Source organism: Thamnophis elegans, chromosome 1, assembly GCF_009769535.1.
Source record: "Thamnophis elegans isolate rThaEle1 chromosome 1, rThaEle1.pri, whole genome shotgun sequence".
Taxonomy (NCBI): Eukaryota; Metazoa; Chordata; class Lepidosauria; order Squamata; family Colubridae; genus Thamnophis; species Thamnophis elegans.
In genome coordinates, this window is record NC_045541.1 from 32754658 (window position 1) to 32775011 (window position 20354).

A 20354-nucleotide genomic window follows, 5' to 3' on the forward strand; every position below is an offset into this window, starting at 1 on the left:
GTTCTCTCTTCTGATGACTAATTCATTCACCCCATTCATTCACATGGCATTTTTAGTATTTTTAGCAGTTGAGTGTTGGCCTAGAATATTGTGTGAAGTTGGTCATTTGACTTTCCAACCCATTGCTTATGCTTAGAATATTGTATGAATGTCAACCGTTTATGGCTTGTTCAATAAAATCACATTAAGCTTTTGGCAAGATGGGTAGCATATAAGTTTGTATAAATAAATAAAATAAAATAAAATAAGTTAACTATTATTTATTGTAGCAAGTGAACTTGATTTATAGTACCCATGGCTCTTAAGTGTTGTAGGTATATGGGTACTACATCTTATTATGACCCCGGAATATTGTTTAAACCTCACTACTTATTAAGCAAATGGTGCAGTATACTCCATGTAGATTACTTTTGAACCCAGTTTTCAATGGTGTGAATATTTTTTTTATTCTTACATGTCTCTCAAATAGGATATATACTATGAGCCCAAAAGAAATATCTTAAGCATCCCTAAAATGAACAAATAATAATTTTAAAATAAGTAGTGAATATTTTTTTCTTTTTTAAAATACCCATATTTTTTGCTCCATAAAGCATACTTTTTTGTCCCCCCCAAAAGTGGGTGAAAATGTCTGTGCATCTTATGGAGCGAATATTGCCGAAGACCCACCCATCTGCCTGCCAGCCCCCACCCTTTGGCTATTTTCAGCCTCAGCATGTCGCGTTTTGGCCTTCGTACACCCCATTTTCAGCCTCAGCATGTCCCATTTTCGGCCTCCGTGCGCACCATTTTCGGCCTCTGTGAAGGAGGCCAAAAACAGAGCATGCAGAAGCCAAAAATGGGGGTGCGTCTTATGGTCAAAAAATGTGGTATATAGACTTGTAGGTTGAAGTTGACTGTTTAAAACAATTGTACAGTTTAGGGCTAAATGTTGCTTAGATTCTTGCCTTTTTACCACAACTTGAAAATCAAGTACATATGATCTTGCGGTATGGAGTTCAAAGGAAGGACATTGCCCATACTTTTCAGGAAAAAAGCTTGCCGTGAAATGTATTGATTGAAGTAATTTGGGGTTCCAGAGTACCCAACTCGCACCTGTCTAATTTATCTCTATGTGGTGGCAGGAAGCAATGCAGTTTTGGTGGATGAACTATGCATTTGAGATAAGATAAAGGTCTCATAATCCACATTTTCAGCATTCTGCTCATTATGTATATTCAATATACATATATTCTGTGTTGCTATCAACAGAAGCAATTTGCAGGGATGGAAGAAAAGCATCAGTTCCCCTTCCTGCAGTCACCTGTTTTTCTGGGGATATCAGGGTTTTTTTTTGGTGGGGCAGGAAGGAATGCCAGCTTTCATTAGCAAAAAGCCACTAACACATTAGATTGCACCCACCATGTGCAATGGATTGTGAAATTGGCTATTAATAACTATTTTGTTAAGTTTGTACTAAGTTGAGTTTGGCTAGCAGTAAAATGATCGAAATGGACTTTAAAAATGACATCGTTTATGAATGCTGTCACGTTCATAATTACAAACGTGTGGTGTGAAGACAGTGAGGTCTGGACAGGTTTTGTGTGTAAGCTTTAACCATACACAATGAATATTTGATTAATATTCAGACTTCAGCTAAACCTTGATAAGACGAAGTGCCTATGGCTAAGCCATTCTGTGGTCTTGGATGGGGTTGCACTACCCCCCGACAGACCTAGTGCATAACCTGCAGGAGTCCTGCTGCATTCACAGTTCCTGCTCAAAGAGCAGCTATGCCTAGGAAGGTCTGACTCTGCAATTCCTCTGCCAGCAGTTTGATCCTGACTGGCTCAAGGTTGACTCAGCCTTCCATCTTTCCAAGGTCAGTAAAATGAGGACCCAGATGATTGGGTGGCAACAGGCTGACTCTGTAAACCACTCAGAGAAGGTAAAGCAGTGTAAATCACTGTGAAGCAGTATATAAGTCTAAGTGCTATTGCTATGCTGTTGTCATGCAGTTATTAAGTGAGTATGGCTTCCTCCATTGACTTGGCTTGTTGGAAGCTGGCTGGGGAGTTTGCAAATAGTGATCACATGACCCCAAGAACCTGCAACTGTCATAAATACATGTTGGTTGCCAAGTGCCCGAATTTTGATCTCATAACCGTGGGGATCCTGCAACAGTCATAAGTATGAGAACCAGTTGTAAGTCACTTTTTCAGTGCTGTTGTAACTTTGAAACGTCACAAAATGAATGGTTGTAAGTTAAAAACCACCTGTACAGCAAAATATATCTTTCTGCTTGCTAAAATCTCTCTTTCAGCAATCCCCTTTATTTTCATTGGAAGCCTCTATATAGGTATTTCCCTCCATGTGAAGAATTCCAAAATTAAAACATGGAAGAAAAAATATTTGCCGTAATATTTCAGTTAATTTTTTAAATAAAGGATCAAAAATGTGCAGTCCATAGAATAAGTTGAAATTAAATGGTCCTCAGATAGGAAAGCTTGACCATTATTTACTTATTCGATTTCTATAGCTGCCCATCTCAGCAAGTGACTCACAGTTCAAAGCACCATAGGATTCATCAGCATCATAGAACATTGTTCGATGCAGGATTATCTCATCCTGGCTCATCTCTTTTTGGCTAAGTTTGTGTGACCTGCTTATTGACAGTTCACTGAATCATGATTTAGTGAACTAATTGAATTTTCTGTGTTTACCCCATAGACAGAGACATAAACTAACCACATGGGGTTGGTTAACGCAAAGCACGAAGTCAAATGTGGTTGGCTACTTTGTGCCTTGCTGTGTTTATTAACGTAATTATGTACATGGTTCAAACCACAGAGATGTCTCATTCCTGAGGCTCTTTCCTGCAGCTCATAATAAATGAGGAAGGAGACTCTTTTCCTAAAAGACATTGATGACTGCCTTGCCAAGTTCAGTTGGGGTCTGGCTTGTGACCTTCAGTCTTTATCAATGTAGGGATGGCATCAGGGGTGGGCCTCAAAAATTGCAGCAATGGGTTCACTGCGCTGTTGCTGGATGGGCGTGACCATGGTGGGCGTGGCCTAGTCAGCCTCCTGCACCACGGCGGGTGGTGGTATATTTTTCGCTCTCCCCAAGCTCTAGAGGCTTTCCTCAAGCTTCCGGGAGGCTGACAACTGCTTCCCCAGGACTCCGGAGACCCTCCAGAGGCTGGAAACAGGCCCATTTCCAGACTTCTGGGACTTCCAGTACGTCTGTTTTTCACCCTCCCCAAATTCTGGAGGCTTTCCTCAAGCCTCCAGGAGGACAAAAACTGCTTCCTTCGGGTTCCGGAGGCTGCAAACAAGCACATTTCCGGACTTCCGGAACCTCCAGTAGGCCCATTTTCCCTTCTCCCTGAGACTCCACTCAGGTCCTACACTTACCTGGCATGATAAATGGGCTGCGGGTGGGAGGGGCGGGGTGTGGTGGGCATGGCCAGCCAGGGGTGGCATTTGGGGGATTCGCCGAACTGGGCAGAATCCTAGCTAGAGGGTCGGCCAAACCCGTGCAAACCTCCAGCAGCTCACCCCTGGATTCCATGCTATCAAGTGTTATCATGGATTCCGTAGTTTTGATTTACTTCTTGACCTGCAAATTTCCTTGAAGAAGTTATGATTCAGTTAAATTCTTCATTGGCGATTATTATTATTATTTGTACATGGAAATGTATTAAATCGCTCTTTTCATCAACAAAGGCAATCTCAGTGTGGTGTACCTTAGATTACAATAATATTACAATTAGCCTAAAAACAAAAAACATGAACAATCAATTGAGATGAAAATAATTAGAGAATAATGTAGTGTCACCACTGTGAGGTTCAGTGAGCATCCGTATATTCTTCCATTTCAGCAGGTTCCGGTTGACAAGGTCTTAGCAGAGACCAAGGGGTTCCATCTTGACTCCTGCTGGTTTATGATAACTAGAAGGCCCTTAAAGAAGACAGCGTAGAAATGTGATGATATTCTCTCCCCTTATTTCTTTTTCAAATGTTTATGGCCTTCTTTTCCAAAGAAACATTCTTTTGCCATTTATGAGTACTTGATTCTTTCCTTCAAAGTGAAGCAAATATACAATCAATGAGTAAATTTGTAAGCTAAATGGGGAAGGGTGCTGGAGCAAATCATTTTAACTAAGTTCTTAAAAATTAGATATGCCAGCCAGCAGATGGGTTCTCAGGGAAGGGATGCATGGAACTTTCAACTTCCATCATTGGGCTAGAAGGTCTTCTCCAGTCTCAAACTCCAGACACATGGGGGCTGTGATTTCCAAAATTCCCAGGCAGTATAATGGAAATTATTATTTCAAAGCTACTTTAATAAGCCAATATAGTAGAAATAATCCAATGTAATGGAAATATAATGGAAATATTTGAGGGACTGCCACAAAGAAGAGGGAGTCAACCTATTTTCCAAAGCACCAGAAGGAAAGACAAGAAACAATGGAACTAAGGAGAAAAGCAACCTAGAACTAAGGAGAAATTTCCTGATAGAACAATTAACCAGTGGAAGGGTTTGCCTTTAGAAGTTGTGGGTGCTCTTCACAGCGGTTTTTAAGGAAGAAACTGGACAGCCACTTGTCTCAAATTGTACAGGGTCTCCTGCTTGAGCAGGGGGTTGGACTAGAATACCTCCAAACTGGGGAAGTTAAGGTCTTTTCTCTTAGCAATAACTAATTCAGCCTCCTCCTCCTCCTCCTCCTCATCCTCCTCCTCCTCCTCCTATTCTGTCTATTGCACAGGCAGTCCTTGACTTACAACCACAATTGAGCCCAAAGTTTCTGTTGCTAATTGAGACAATTGTTCAGTAAGTTTGATTTCTAAACAACCTTTCTTGCCACAGTTGTTAAGTGAATCACTGCACTTGTTAAGGTAGTAACATGGTTGTTAAGTGAATCCGGCTTCCCCATTGACATTGCTTGTCAGAAGGTCGCAAAAGGTGATCACATGATCCCAGGACACTGCAACCGTCATAAATATATGCAAGCGAACAGATTTTGATCATGTGACTATGAAGATGCTGCAACAGTCATAAGTGTGAAAAATGGTCAGATTCACCTATCAACTTTTTTCAGTGCTGTTGTAACTTCAAACGATCACTAAATGAATGGTTGTAAATAGAAGACTACCTGTACTACCACTATTACTGCTATTACTACTACTATTACAGTGGTGGGTTGCAGGCGGTAAGCCCCGGTATGGGCATACTGGAGCCTGCCCGGAGCACCGGGTACTGTTCCTATATGGTGCTCCGGAGGGCCCGCCTGCCCACCTGAACACCTGAACACCTTACCTGTCTTTTAAGCCTTTGACACTTCCCACATGCGCATGGTGCAGACAGCGCCTGCGTGACACTCCACCAAGCAGCTGGAGTGTCGCGGAGGCTTGTGGAGGCGTTGCAGGCAGGTACGATGTATGCGCACACACCCGTGCGTCATGTGGGCGACGCCAGGCCCGTTCCAACCATACCGTTTGGAACAGGATCCGGAACCCACCACTGTACTACTACTACTACTACTACTACTACAGCTCTCGATCTACTAGTAGGTGTGAAGCTAGCATTCACTCAGGATTTGTAAATATCTAAACAATGTATAAACATTGCTGGAATAGCTGTGAACAAATGTTAGCTTTATTCCAATTCGATAGCAATTCTCCCCACAACTTGCAAAGCAATAAGCTGATGGTAAACCATCACAAACATGTTTCCTAAATATCCACAGGAGGAATGAGGATGTCTGTGTGTGATGAAACACAATGAAAACTCCTCATTTTCTTATTGTGGAATGTTGCAACACAAGCATGCATCAGTGAAGCTGAGGCAATGATGACATGATGCATGCTTTATCACTCTGATAGCATCATACAAATTTCAGAATTTCTCCAAATCTCACCAGCAACACTAGTTTTTTGTGATCTCATGTGGGATTGCAACATGTTTTTTGTAGAGGGGAGTGTTTGTGGGCATGAGAGGGTGCTCAGGACCCTAAAACACTTGTCAGATTCAACTGAGTGGATGCCCAATTTCTGCAGATTTGGTGCTAAATATATTTCACACTTATCTTCATTATCTGTCTACTGACAACAATGAGCTGCTATTTCATTATAGCTGAATGCAGGCAAAACTGAAGTGGCTTGCAGGTTTTGTCATGCAGAGATAATGTTGTTGATGGGAGTGTATTCCCCAAACACAGAGATTTATTGTTAGGGGGAAAATGGCAAGTGCTGTGTGCTAATGCCCATCTCGAGACACGTGAATTAGATTGTGTTACTTATATTTATCTGCAGACAAGTCCCATTGAAATAGCTTGTCTTGCTTTTGAAAAAACAAACACACAGAATCATCTGTATCTAAAATTCCTATCCCAATGAATTAGTCATTTTGAGAGTGGGCAGTAGGTAAATTTGATAAACAAACAAACAAACAAACAAACAAAATCTACTTTTTGTAGTGTCCGCCATTAAAGTTGTCACTTTCAAAGGGTTAACTCATTCCAAGGGATTTCTAAGGGGAGGAAAGCCATTCTCCCTTTGTGTCCCTGAAGCCCCATGTAATGCTTCCCATATTCAGCTCATGCTCTACATAACTGAGACTTGGACAGGAATTCCTAGTTTTCCTTCCCTTCCCTTCCTTTCCTTCCCTTACCCTTCCCTCCTTTCTCTTTCCCTCTGGAACAACATACATTCTACCAGCAAGGACAATTTAGAATGCAGATCATATACATCTAACATTAACAGCCTCTTGTAATCATTTACACATAGTATAGATATGGAGTCGAGTGGTTAGAGTGCAGTACTGCAGGCTACTTCAACTGACTGCTACCTGCAGTTCAGCAGTTCAAATCTCATCAGTCAAAGTTGACTCAGCCTTCCATCCTTCCAAGGTGGGTGAAATGAGGACTCAGATTGTTGGAGGAAATAGGCTGACTCTGTAAACCACTTAGAAAGGGCTGTAAAAGCACTATGAAGCGGTATCTGTCTAAGTGCTATTGCTATAGTACAGGAGCACTGACACACACAGACACGCCCATACACTCCTTATACGTATATGCACTTTCTTGCCCCACCCACCCACACCTGCCCCAAGTCTGCTTGGATGATCACCAGCCTGAGTATATATTAGGGCAAGAATATAACACCACAGTCTTTCCTAAAAATGTCAGCAAATGTAGTTATCCCTCCAGGCAACAGCGCAAGAAATTATTTGAAAGATTTCATAAACCGTAAACTTTGTTCCTCCATAGCTCAGGAACTTTCTTCTACAAAGAGAAGAGATCAAAGCACACTGTACTGAAACTGTGGACAACCTTGTAAGATCTAGTTTGATTTAGAAAACAGGTTTAAGGCTGCCTACAAGAGCAGAGACGAATAATTTGGGGGTGTTGTATGTCTAATAGGAGGCATGGGAAGAAATGTTCCTTATTTCTTTATTGCCATTTACTGGCTGCCTGGAATTTTGCGTCCCAGACATAGAAGAAGGATCTAGTTGTTTGCTTTCCTGGACACTTTTTCCTGTTTTTATTTAACTGGCTTAAGGCGCCTACATGCAGCTGCTAGGGCTGATCGAGATCACAACATACCAGAAAGGGGGCATTTAATCCCTTTTAATCTTTTGCTGAGATCCTGATGAAAAACATTATATTGTATTATTAGAGCTGTTGTTTGCACTGGAGGAAATCTCACCAGCACAAAAGACTCAATATCTCACCTAGCTCACCCCTAAACTACCTGATGATGCCACAGAGACAGAATGAACAACTATCTCTATTCTTCTGTATTTTGAAAATAAAAAACCTATCAAGTCCTATTTCTAAAGAAATTGTACTTTTAAAATCAATAGTCATAATTTCATTCCTTAATATGTTTTATGTGTTCTCCTTTGTATGCTGTTTATCATTCAACTTAGATGAATAGAGCTTTTCCCCATTATATACTCAAATTAGGAAAAATATTTTGATAAATTGGATAGAGATACATATATACAAGCATTTCTTTCCAGTTCTTGCAACAAATGCTTAACTATCACAAGTAAAACATTCATTTTATTCTGTAGAATTGTAAGTGAAAAGTGCTATTGATTAAAGTTTGAAAAGCAGTGCTATTCTTTCTTTAAAAGTAAACCGCATTAAGTGCAGTGAGATTTCATTTTAACTATATGTGAACAGTTAGGAAATTTTCAAGTATAACAAAGTCTCTAACAAGCATCCTTTCTAGCTTTCCCCCTTTCTCCCCCTCAATCTTTGGTTTCTTGTCAATTGCTTGTTTTAGTTAATCGGCTGTATGTTTTATTCTGCAAATTGCCACAGATACAGTACTACAACTGTTTCCGAGGTTGTTAATAAAGCACTAATTTATCTACTTTACAATGAATCAGCCAGAGCACACTTTCAAATCTCATTTATTTTCCTGAAAGAAAATTGAGCACCTGGTCAATGTTCTCACATTGCAATTAGTACTTGAACAAATAAACATTCCTTTTTAGAAGTTTAATGCATGCAACCTTCTGCTGCTTCAAATGGTGTTGAATCAATGAATAAAACAAGATCTTGCTTGTTGGGAAGGTACAGGTAGCTCTGGAGATCAAATGCTTTTAAAGAGACATGCCTTGAGGATATATTTTTGTCTGGTTTCATCTCACACCTGATGTCTGTTTTTTTCAGATTCTGATTTTTTTTTCAGGGTGTTGATTTGTAATAGGCAGAGTGGCTGCAAGCAATATGTTGTCTTTTTGCTGTTGTGCTGTTTTTAGTAATTATAAATATTACTTGGGGCAATTTTGCATCACTACTGAAAATGTGTGGCACAGACATACTGTTAGCAAAGCAGGTTCAATCAAGCTTGCAATTTGACCCACAGACGGGAGAAGTCCATATCAAAGGAATACCTTATTGTTTCTGATTTTTCACACTTAAAAAAAACACCCCTTTCTCCCTTTTAACTCAATCTCTTTTTTTAATCAGCACAGTGTCTGGTTTTTGTTAGGAACCCAACCCCTTAATTTGTATGTTTAGGAGGAACATAATATATAGGCATTTGTTCTTTCTTGATTATAATCAAATGGACCTCCTGTTATCTCTCATCAATGGTCATGTTGACAATGATGATAAGAACTGTGTGTATAGGATGTATTAACAATGATAGTTTAACAGTGTCTGGAGGACAAATTTGACATTTTCCCCAAGTGATAAGAAAATAGATACATGTTTGAAGAAGTTATTAGTGATTTTTTTTTGCTGTGGCACACTAGAGCTTGTGAGGAGTCCAATAATAGCTGGAAAATCTAATGTGACAATCTGCTATTGGAAGCAACTGGAATGCTAAGTTTATTACCCCATATTTTTCCCTAGATGAGAATTAACCTAAGCAATAGACTTCATTCTTCCTAGAGTTCACCCCCACTAATTAGAGAATCTTATTTCTTGTTAATTAAAAATGGTTAAATTAAAAATAGTTTCATTTAATTGACATAAAGCTAAGCCAAACTCCCAGCACTCTGTTTATCGTCCTCCAATATCATGAAATTCATGCTACCAAAATTTGGGGGAAAATATAGTAATGCAGTTTTTATTTTAGTTTGAAGTAAAATAAACATGACATAGTAAACATAAATAAACCATACCCATTTCCTTAGCATACTACCATATCAATCCAAATGGATTGAAATTATGATGCTAGTTTTGCTACCAAATGTTGCCGATATGATTTAGGAGAAGCTGTTCTGGAAAAGGAGCTACCCCAGAGAAGGCCCATTGCATAGCCTCACTAGTCTAGCCTTTGCTTTGAATGAAATAATATGGCTGGTGTATCATTCAATAAGAGTGTAGAATTTATATGAACGGCGTTGCAGAGAATCTCAGAGAATCAGGTTCAAATCCCCTCCTCAGACCTTTGGATAACCCAGAGGTAGTAATTAATCTTTCAATTTAACCTACCTGCAAAAATAAAATGAATGGTGAGGAAAAGATTACAAGCATCACCTTGACAAGAAATTTGGTGTGTAAAATAATAGATAAATAAATAAGGTTATGTTAAATTACTTAGTATCTTTCACTTCTCTTAAATAAATGAAGAATGGTTGATTCATTCTTCACCTTGGATCTAAAGTGTGACCCCTCATATTTAGTTTTGTGGGAGGAAATGAAATAGGGAAAAGAGGATGAGAAAGCCTGTGGATGAACAAAAGTTTGTTTGATCATCTTGTAATTTGTCCAGAATATTTGCTTTATTATGAATTGCTCAGAAATCATTGTGCCTTGAGATATATGATGGACTGCAGATATAATCAGGGATGAATAAATGAATGATGAAAAACTAAATAACACTGATGGATGATGCTTTGAAGGGACTTTCACGGTGAAGCTATGTAAGCTATGAGTCTTGTCATGACACTGATCTTCGACTCATTCCTACTCTATAAAGTCAGATACTTCCAGCCTGTTAAAGCATGGAGAGCCATGTCATCCAACGGGCCCCAATCTCTGATTTATTCAGGCTTCAATGGGTGAGTCAAGAGCAATATTATAGGAAAGCAAGTTTAATGTGATATGAATAACTTAAAAAGAATTGGGATAAAAGAATTGTTTAGAGCAGGAGTAAAATTCAGCAGGTTTTGACAGGTTCTGGAGAACTGGTAGCGGAACTTTTGAGTAGTTCAGAGAACCAGCAAATGCTACCTCTGGGCTGGCCCCAGAGTGGGGTAGGAAGGGAGATTTTGCAATATCCGTCCCACAGGAATAGGGAGGGAATGGAGATTTTGCAGTATCCTTCCCCTGGAGTGGGATGGGAATGGAGATTTTGCAGTATCCTTCCCCTGCTACGCCCACCAAGCCACGTCCACAGAACTGATAGTAATTTTTTTTGAATTTCACAACTGTTTTAGAGATTGCTATAACACATGAAGTAGGAGTTGTAATAGCAGGTTGTCTTGGAAGGAAACAGAGGTCAAGAAGCTTTCAGAATAATGTGATCCTTTAGATGCAAGACAAATTACTGAATTCACTTCTGGAGAAGTTTAAAAATATGTACTGTAATGTAATCAAAGATAAGATGATTAAGGAAACAGAAGAAGGGCATCGAAATTACATGAGAGATTTTATAAGCAAAGAGTTGCTAAGAGGAGTCCATACAAAGTTGATTAAGGAGATGATTAGAAGACTGATGCCACAAATGGCAGAACATATGACATTGTTTTGTTACTGGAAAGATACAGGTTGATAGATGGAAGAGTATAATTTAAAACTAGCTAAACTTAGTGAAATTTAGTGATAGTAGATATAATTAAATAAATAATTGATAATGATAATAATGTATACAACGTGTAGTGTTATGATAAGTAATAACTAGATATTAATATTGAATGGTACCCATGAAAGGAATATTAGAAACCCTTTTGGATTATATATAAAGGTTAATAATAATAAAAAAGAATTAAGTTAGATTCAGTTAAGTCTTGATTACTAGGGGGAAAATGATATGATGCAAGATATAGTCAAATAAAGGAGGGATAATGATAATAACATGTGTGTGTGTGTGTGTGTGTGTGTGTGTATGTACAACATAAGGAAATGGGATGTAAATTGTAAACAGTGATTTGGAAAGAAGGATAGAAAACTTTGTTATTAAATATTATGGATGTTTAGCTAGAATAGGACATAAGGATTTAGTGTCATTGGAGGATTTTAGAAATATAAATGAAATGCCAGTATGTGGTTATGTATTAAATCTTGGTATATTTTATGATGAAGGATGTTTAAACAACTATACTCAAATGAAAATGGAGGTATGATAATGGTAACATGTATAAATATCTGAGTTAAAATACTTGAGTGAATATGAATTATGCTTGATGACTGTGGAAGAGAGCACAGAAGTCTTTTGTAACCAACTGATACACTTTCTACAGTATGTAAGAAAAGGAAGATTTTATTGTTTTGAAAATTAAAAATAAAAAAAACTTTAAAAAAATACGTACTGTTTATTAGAGGATCAGTCATGAGATGTATGAAGGGCGGTGACTCAAAAGTTTGTTTAGAAGTTGAAAATCAAGTTTAATCCTTTGTCTCTATGGATAAAGGCAGAGAAAAAAGTGTAACGTTCCCGTGGTTCGCCCATGAGGCCAATGTTGAGAAAAGACAGGAGACAACCTTTCTCGGGATGGAGCGACGACCCAGATTGGGGGTCTGGTAGCCCCTTTTATTGAGATAGGACAAAGGCAGGAGGAGCAATAGCATGTGCTTAAAAACAGCCTGTAAAAGTACAATTTCTAATCTACTGCTCAGTCTATATATGGTTAAATCCTGGACGTCAATGGTAGGGCACATATCAGAATGTTATGTTATGCGCTATCAGGATGTTATGGAGTTTTAGGAGTTTGTTTTCTCCTGTGTGGTTCAGCGTGACTCTGCAACTATATTACAACATCTCCTACTTTTTTATTTTCTTTTTGTCAAAAAGACTTTTCCTCTTCATCTACCAGGGCTGATCACAGCATTCTACACATAAACCAATAGAAAATCACATCATGGCAAAGGGTGGGCAAAGGGGGAACAGAAGGTTACAACACAGCATAGGGGGGAGAAAGGGCATGTGTGGGAGTAGCTGGCTCACATAGTTCATGTTACATGAGGCTGCATAGTGAGTCCTGGCCGTTTAGGCCAGAAAGATGTTTCTGGTGTGATGTTTTTGCATCCCTGTGTATGTGTGTTTCAGACAGCAGAAACTGCCCTGCACACACACACACGGAATGGATTCCAACACTGTTTTTGTTTTAAAAGGCAGCGTCTCCTTCTTCGTCGCTGGGCATGCGGAAGGGATCTTTCCCCATGAAAGGGTTGACTGTTCATGTAACTCCATGTGGTTGACAATGTGAATATTCTTCTGTGGAGCCGAGCTAGAGAGTATATTCTTACACATAGTTAATAAAGAGGGTACACATTGAATACAGCAGCACAACAGTATCAGCAAAGCAACAAGGGTTATAAAGGTCTTGGAAACTTTTCCCAACCAGTTAAAATTTGGTAACCAAGAGGTCATCCAATCTCACCAGGAGTCCGAGGCCTTATATGTTTGTCCAACTGCTTGAACGGTATCATGTAATTTGTCCACACTGGTTTCAATTTCTCTGGACTGGTTCAAATAATGACAACAGGTAGCATTCAACCAAACACATAGTAGGGGACCTGCGGCGAAAGACAGGGCAGCCGGTCGGGGGAGTGGAGGGTGGAGGGTGCTCTGCTCTGTTTTCCAGGTCAGAGACAGAGACAGCCTCAAGCTGTGGTTCCTGTTGGTTGGTCATGGTCAGGCTGCTTCTGTGTTTGTGTAGGTGGTTGTATAGGTAGTTTTGGCAAATATGGTCTTACGTGCCATCCTGGAATCCAAAGAACTTTGTCTTTTAGTTGGATTGCAGCATAGCCCTTTCCCCAGGTAATCAGGTCAGCAGGTCCTCGCCATGTCAAGTCAGGCAAGCAGCGATAGTAGACAGGTGGACGGGAGGTGTCTGCGGTAGGTGGAGCTGCAAAATGACAAGTCGCTGCCGAGGATGGTGGGCTGCCCGTAAGATTTCAAAAATCCAGGGCATAAAGACAAAGGTTAAGCGTGTGTTGCACTACTGGGAGGCCAGGGGGCATTTTCCCCTGTTGCCAATATATCTGTCCAGGGCATGTTTTAATGTCTGGTTGGCACGCTCAGCCAACGCCTGACCCTGGCTGTTATAAGGAATGCCAAATTTATGCACAATGCCCCATTGGTTACAAAAGGCAGCAAAGGCTGCACCTGTGTAAGCGGGGTCATTGTCTGTTTTTAATTCTTTTGGGCGTCCCAGCGATGCAAAGGTCCGAATACAATGATTAATAACATGTTTGGTGGCTTCACCCCTTTGTGGGGTAGCAAACAAGAAGCCAGAGAATGTATCTATGATTACATGTAGATACTTTCAAGGAGCAAAGGATGGATATTGAGTCACATCCATTTGCCAAATTTGGCAACATTCTGTCCCCCTGGGGTTTAACTCCCATCGGGAGAGGGTTTGCCTGCTGGCTACAGGTGGGGCATTGTTGAATGATTGCTGATGCCTCCGCCGACGTAAGGCCAAATTGTTTTATGAGCGCTTTTTTATTCTGGTGAAAGTAAGAGTGGCTATCCCAAGGTGTGATAGCAGAACAATAGCAATATAGCAATAGCAATAGCAGTAGACTTATATACCGCTTCATAGGCCTTTCAGGTCTCTCTAAGCGGTTTACAGAGAGTCAGCATATTGCCCCCAACAATCTGGGTCCTCATTTTACCCACCTCGGAAGGATGGAAGGTTGAGTCAACCCTGAGCCAGTGAGATTTGAACCGCTGACCTGCTGATCTAGCAGTAGCCTGCAGTGCTGCATTTAACCACTGCGCCACCTTGGCTCTTATCAAACAAACATTGACATGGGGTGCGGGGGCTGATGCCGCAGCGTCAGCAACATCATTGCCCTCCTGGAGAGGCCCAGGGAAAGGCTGATGACTTCAGATATGGGAGACATGGAAAAAATAACAGCGAGAGGAGACAAGCCTTGTAAAGTGAGAAACAGAGACAAAAGTTGTGAATCAATAGAAGGAGAGAGATAAGACTCATACAAAGAGGTTATAATCTGAGTCACATAAAGACTATCAAGAATGAAGTTAAATGGTCATTTGTCAAATAACTGAAAGGCCAAGAAGGAAGCGGCCAATTCATCTCTTTGAGCAGATTTTTGTGGCTCTGTGAGCTGGGTGTGCCATGTACCATCCTCCTGCCAGGCACATGCTCCCCGATGTTTGCTCCCATTGGCAAAGACAGTTATAGCGTCTTTGATAGGAAAAAGTTGTTGAAGGAGGCTTCCACTGGAGCGGAAGGGCTTTTGTCTGCAAAAAGGGAGGGTGTCTGAGAAATAGTGGACAAGTGTCATGAGATCACATTCTTGGGGAATCAAATTTGGATTAGGGAGGAAGCACTTCAGCGCTCCCATGGGTTGGAGAATTTTATTAACAGCCCGCAAATCATGCAAAAAACGCCATTTACCAAATTTCTTTTCTATAACAAACACAGGGGTGTTATAAGGGCTGTGGGATATCTCTTTCCTCTTCCTCTCTTCTCTCTCTGTCACTTTCTTCACCTTCTCTTTCCCTCTTTCCCTCTTTTGTCACTTTCTCTGTCACTTTCTTCATGTTCTCTTTCCCTCTCTTCACGTTCTCTGTCACTTTCTCCTTCTCCCTTCTCTCACTCTTTTTCTCTCTCCTCTTTGTCTCTTTCTGTCTTTCTGTCTCTTTTTCTTTCTTCCTCTCTCCCACTCTTTCATCACTTTCTCTTTACTCTCTACTGCCCAACCTGTCCCCATAATTTACCTACTTTCCTAAATAGGCGCAGTTCCCTTACTGGATCCCTCGCTCACTCAAACACACACACACACTCATGCACACACAAAACCATTTTTCTCCATTCCAATTCGGATCCTATAAATCAATTGCTCTGTGAAACATCTGTGAAAAGAATTCCAAGGGCTTCCCGGGGGGCCGTGGCCTGTAGAGGCCCCGTATCAAACCCATCCCCTCCCCTTAGCTGAGGGGCGGTAACATTGTTGGACAGACCCTTGGCAATCCCCTTGTTAATTTCTCTAAGGTATTCGGAGGTCCAAATGGCAAACTGAGAGGGGGTAAGAAGCATGCCGAGGAGAAGTTTCCAATCCTCCAGCACGTAGGGGTCCCCTGACAAAAGGGTTTGGAACAGTCCTTTGCAGTACGGGGATTGCACCCCATAGGTGGAAACTGCTTGCTTAAGATCCTTAAGAGCCCTATAGGGGATTGAGATATAAGTAGGCACAACCACCCCAGCCGCGTTGGTTTGAAAGGAAATGGGGAAACAATCCTGTGCCAATTCCATGTCCCCTTGATTGTAAGCATCGCGCAGGGCGTCTTGGAGAGTGCTACGCCACACCTGCGGGGCGGGGGAAGGGGTGGAAGGGAGAGGGGAAACCTTCTCTTCCGGAGGGGCCGGGGGAGGTGGAGGAGTCTCGGAGAGGGCCATCGCCTGGCTAGCAGGAGGGGCGATCTCCTCATAGCGCGGGGGAGATGTTGCCGAGGGCTTAAAAGCAGCCCCCTGCATATCTTCCTCATGAATTTGAAGGCATCTTACAAGAAGTCTCCAAGTAGTGAGAACTTCTGGCGGGGCTCGAGGTTCCTCATGGAAATAAATCCATAAGGAGACTTTAAGAGAGCCCTTCTCAGGGTAAATGGGACAATTCTTAGATGTAAGCCAATAGAGAGAGGAAATGTTTTTTCAGGGAAATGGAAGCAAGCGATCTGCCGCTTGAGAGATTGCAATGGGAAACAGGCGATCTGCCGCTTGAGAGATTGCAATGGAGAATTTGGGGAGATCCCGAAGCTCCTGCAGGTGTGCAGTCTGAGCCTTCGAGAAGCCCGAGCCCATACTCACGATTTGGGAGGGTGCTCCGTTCGCTGACGGCCAGCACTGGTTGCGAGACTTTGTCCAGTCGGGGATGAGTGAAAGGCTGGTGACACAGGAAAATCACATCACGTCGGGGTCACCAAATGTAACATTCCTGTGGTTCGCCCATGAGGCCAATGTTGAGAAAAGACAGGAGACAACCTTTCTCGGGATGGAGCGATGACCCAGATTGGGGGTCTGGTAGCCCCTTTTATTGAGATAGGACAAAGGCAGGAGGAGCAATAGCATGTGCTTAAAAACAGCCTGCAAAAGTACAATTTCTAATCTACTGCTCAGTCTATATATGGTTAAATCCTGGACGTCAATGGTAGGGCACATATCAGAATGTTATGTTATGCGCTATCAGGATGTTATGGAGTTTTAGGAGTTCGTTTTCTCCTGTGTGGTTCAGCGTGACTCTGCAACTATATTACAACAAAAAAGAATTGCTGAGACTTTGGAGACCCCGCCATTTAATAATACTAATTGGGTCAGATGGACTCTTTGTATGTATTAAGGCTGATCAGTACAGATGTTTATCTAGAAGTAAAGTTGTTTTTAAGAACTCTGTTTATAACATATTTTCGAGGATGTAGAATAGATCCACACTTTCTGTTTGATCGTTCACCAGTATGGGCCACTCTTGATAACTCTCACTACCTCTCCTACTGCATTGCAAATCCATCCTTCCTTTGTGGCTTCCAGCTCTCTTTCAAAACTGCTGTTTCCTAACTTTTCCACTCTGAGGGGCATTTCCAGTGCTTTATTTCGTTTAATAGTTGCCCCAGTTTGGATTAAGTTTGCCTCCAGAAGTGGTGTGTCCTCACTGGAGATTTTTAAGAAGAAATTGGACAGCCATTTGTCTGAAATGATACAGGGCAGGAGTCCTCAAACTTCTTAAATCCGGGGCCAATTAATGGTCCCTCAGATTGTTGGGGGGGCGGACTGGCTGGGGGGCCGGACTAGAAGACTTCCAAGGTCACTTCCAACTCCGTCATTCTGTTAATAGCCAGTTGCTGCGTAGCCCTTTCATCCTGGGTTTCCAGACTGCTATGGTCTCTGCAATGTTTTAAATCTTGCAATTGAATCAGCAATGGCTCACATCCTCAGTCCTTGAGATTTGTGCTCTAGTTAGCCCCAACATTCCCCAGGGGGAAACCTTTTCAGTTTCTATGGAGTCTTGGGTAAAACGTGCTTTTCTTGCTCTCCTGCTCCCTGCTCACTGTTCTGTGCATTTTCTTTCTCTTCCCTCTCTTTAAAAAAGACATTTCAGCTGCCACATAGGAAGATGCCACTTTGCTTCTGTGAAGGTGATGTGCCAGTTGTCCCACTACAAAGCTCCCAGGGGCTTAGACAGGAATGTAGGAATGAGCGAACAATCTGCTTCCTATGGCTTTGATTCCTGTCGCATTGGAGCGAAGCGATGCTGGGATTGGGGGTGGAGAAACAATAGAAAGGGTTTGCGTTAGGGAGTATCAAAGGAAATTGCCAAGACATTTCTGTAGGTAAAAACATGGGAAAACAAAGGAAAAGCATAGGGACAAGTAAAAATCCCTAAAAGAAAAGGGCAGGCTCTGGTGTGCTGTAGAAAGCTGCACAGGTGCCAGCCAACAAGGATTGGCTTTCCTGAATGGATTGGAAGGCAAGAAGCCGAGGGACAACACATCCAGTGCTCAGTGGCCATAGTCCCTACTGTATATCAGCCCAGTCCCATTGCCATCCCTCTGGAATCTGGCTGGACATATGCTTTACAGCAAGGAAGAGTGAATACAACATAATAAAATCATGAACTTGGGAAAGAAAAGTTTCCAGGAAGCTCTCAAAATGACCACTCATACCCCCTTCTCATCTTTTGGGCTCTACATGGGGCTACCTGTAAGTCCACCTGGATGCTACAGCTACAATCCAGCTGCAGCAGCACGCTCAATCATGGGCATGTTTTAATAGGCCCATAAGGCACCACTGTTCCACAGGGAGTGTTGCTAGTTGGCTTCTAGGTACAATTCAAGGTGCTTGTTACAATCATGTCATAGTGCCTAGTTATCCTCAGAATCTCCAATTGCCCATGCTGTATGATCCGTGACCCGTCAAAAGCGCGGACGGCAAAAGCGCGATCGACAAAATCGCGCCTTTGACGTCATCACAGCGCGACGAAAAAGATCGAAAAATTCAAATAAAAATTAATAAAAATTAAATTAAAGCAAGCCGATTCACATAAAGGTAAGGGTTAGGTTTAGGGTTAGGGTTAGGGTTAGGTTAAGGGTTAGGGTTAGCTTTAGAGCGTTAGCGTTAGGGTTAGGTTAAGGGTTAGCGTTAGGTTTTTCGTTACTTTAACGGTTAGGTTTAGGGTTAGGTTTAGGGTTAGGTTAAGAGTTAGGTTTAGGGTTAGGTTTAGGGTTAGGTTTGGGGGGCTTAGGGTAAGGTTTTCGCTTTATTTTTACATTTTTTGAACTTTTTCGTCGCGCTGTGATGACGTCACAGCGCGCTTTTGTCGAGCGCGATTTTGTCCTACGCGCTTTTGTGGTGGAACCGTATGATCAGGGAAAGAAGGAATGCTTCAGGACCCCTTGAATAAATAGTGTTGTTATTGGCACCCACAAAACATGGTTTCTCTACTGAGACGCCTGTCCTCTGGGATAGGATCAGAGGTGAATCCTACTTATTCGGTCCGGTTTGGCCGAATAGGTAGTAGTTCTGGCAGACACATTACCGTACCAGTTCTATCCTCAGCGGCGCCATCTTCATTTTCTGTTCTGCACAGGCGCAGAACAACCTTCATTGAAAAAATGTAATTTTTATTCCTTTTTAAATGTTGTGCGCATGTGCAGATTGTTTTAAGTGCAAATGCGCATGTGTGTGGAACACGTGCAGGCAAAAAATTTCGGACGCTGAACCAGTAGTAATGGTGGCCGTAACCCACGACTGGACAGGATCCACCCCAGAGATTCGTATGACCCAAATGATGTTTAAGAATGCTATAGAATCCTGGTTGTTCCACCAGGCTTTGAGCCACAATGGGTGCTAAGCTAAGTGTACAATTCCACTTGATTGGGGACGTGCATGGTTTGTGTTTTTTATTTTTCTAATTGTCCTGGTTTTTACAATGTTTGGTCCTCGCTTTGGTATTTTTCCACATTGTTGTTAATGGCTTTGACAATGAGATGGGGAGGAAGGCTATGCAATGCGCAAACAATACAAAACTGGGTAGGATTTTATCATGTATGTTTTAAAATGACCGTATTGCAGATGAGGATTCCTTTTCAAAATAAAATCCCTAGAATGGAGTTCAGTTAAGAAATTAGAGAGTTCGGCTAATATTATTAAGCTTTAAAAATCAGTAGGCCTGCGTAGGAAAACTAAGTGCCCTGTGCTCCAATATTTATGGGCAGCAACCTTTCGAAGCTCCGTAAAATGAATATCTGATCTTAACAAGAAAAAAATCAGGACTTCACCTGTGAGAATTGTTCCACCTTTCACTGCGTACCTCTCTTCCTTATAAGGCAAACCAGGAAGTAAAAGGACCGTGCTAAATTCTATAACCATGCTGTTTGCCTATCTATCAGACTACCTGCTTAAGTACCAGGGTTTTTTGTTGTTTCCTTTATGCCAATGTAGCCTTCTGTTACAATCTTCGAAAACCTCCGTAGTTTGAAAACCTTCAGCCGTACATTAACGGCTTCTGAACTTTCCTTTTTCTGAGCTTAATTAATGTTTGATATATTTTGTGCCTGCAGCCAGAACTGAAAGCGAATGGGGATTGAATTGCTCTGCTTTTTTTTCCTATTTCTACAAAGGAATAAGAATGTACAAGGTAAGGCTCGTTTTATATATGGAATACAAACTTAAGAGTGTGTATTTGTTCATATGAGTCTGTGTGATTTTGTGGTTCTGGA

At 41.5% G+C, this 20354-nt stretch overlaps 1 protein-coding gene across 2 annotated transcripts in view; it reads left to right on the forward strand.

Annotated features, from left to right (window-relative positions):
* Positions 1-20189: 20189 nt before the first annotated feature.
* Positions 20190-20354, forward strand: part of ITGB6 (integrin subunit beta 6) — a 46297-nt gene continuing 46132 nt past the window's right edge. For both annotated transcript variants that reach the window (XM_032220522.1, XM_032220530.1), the window contains exon 1: positions 20190-20272. In XM_032220522.1, the coding sequence (XP_032076413.1) occupies positions 20212-20272 (61 nt within the window). In that variant the 5' untranslated portion in view covers positions 20190-20211. The remainder of the gene's footprint in view (positions 20273-20354) is intronic.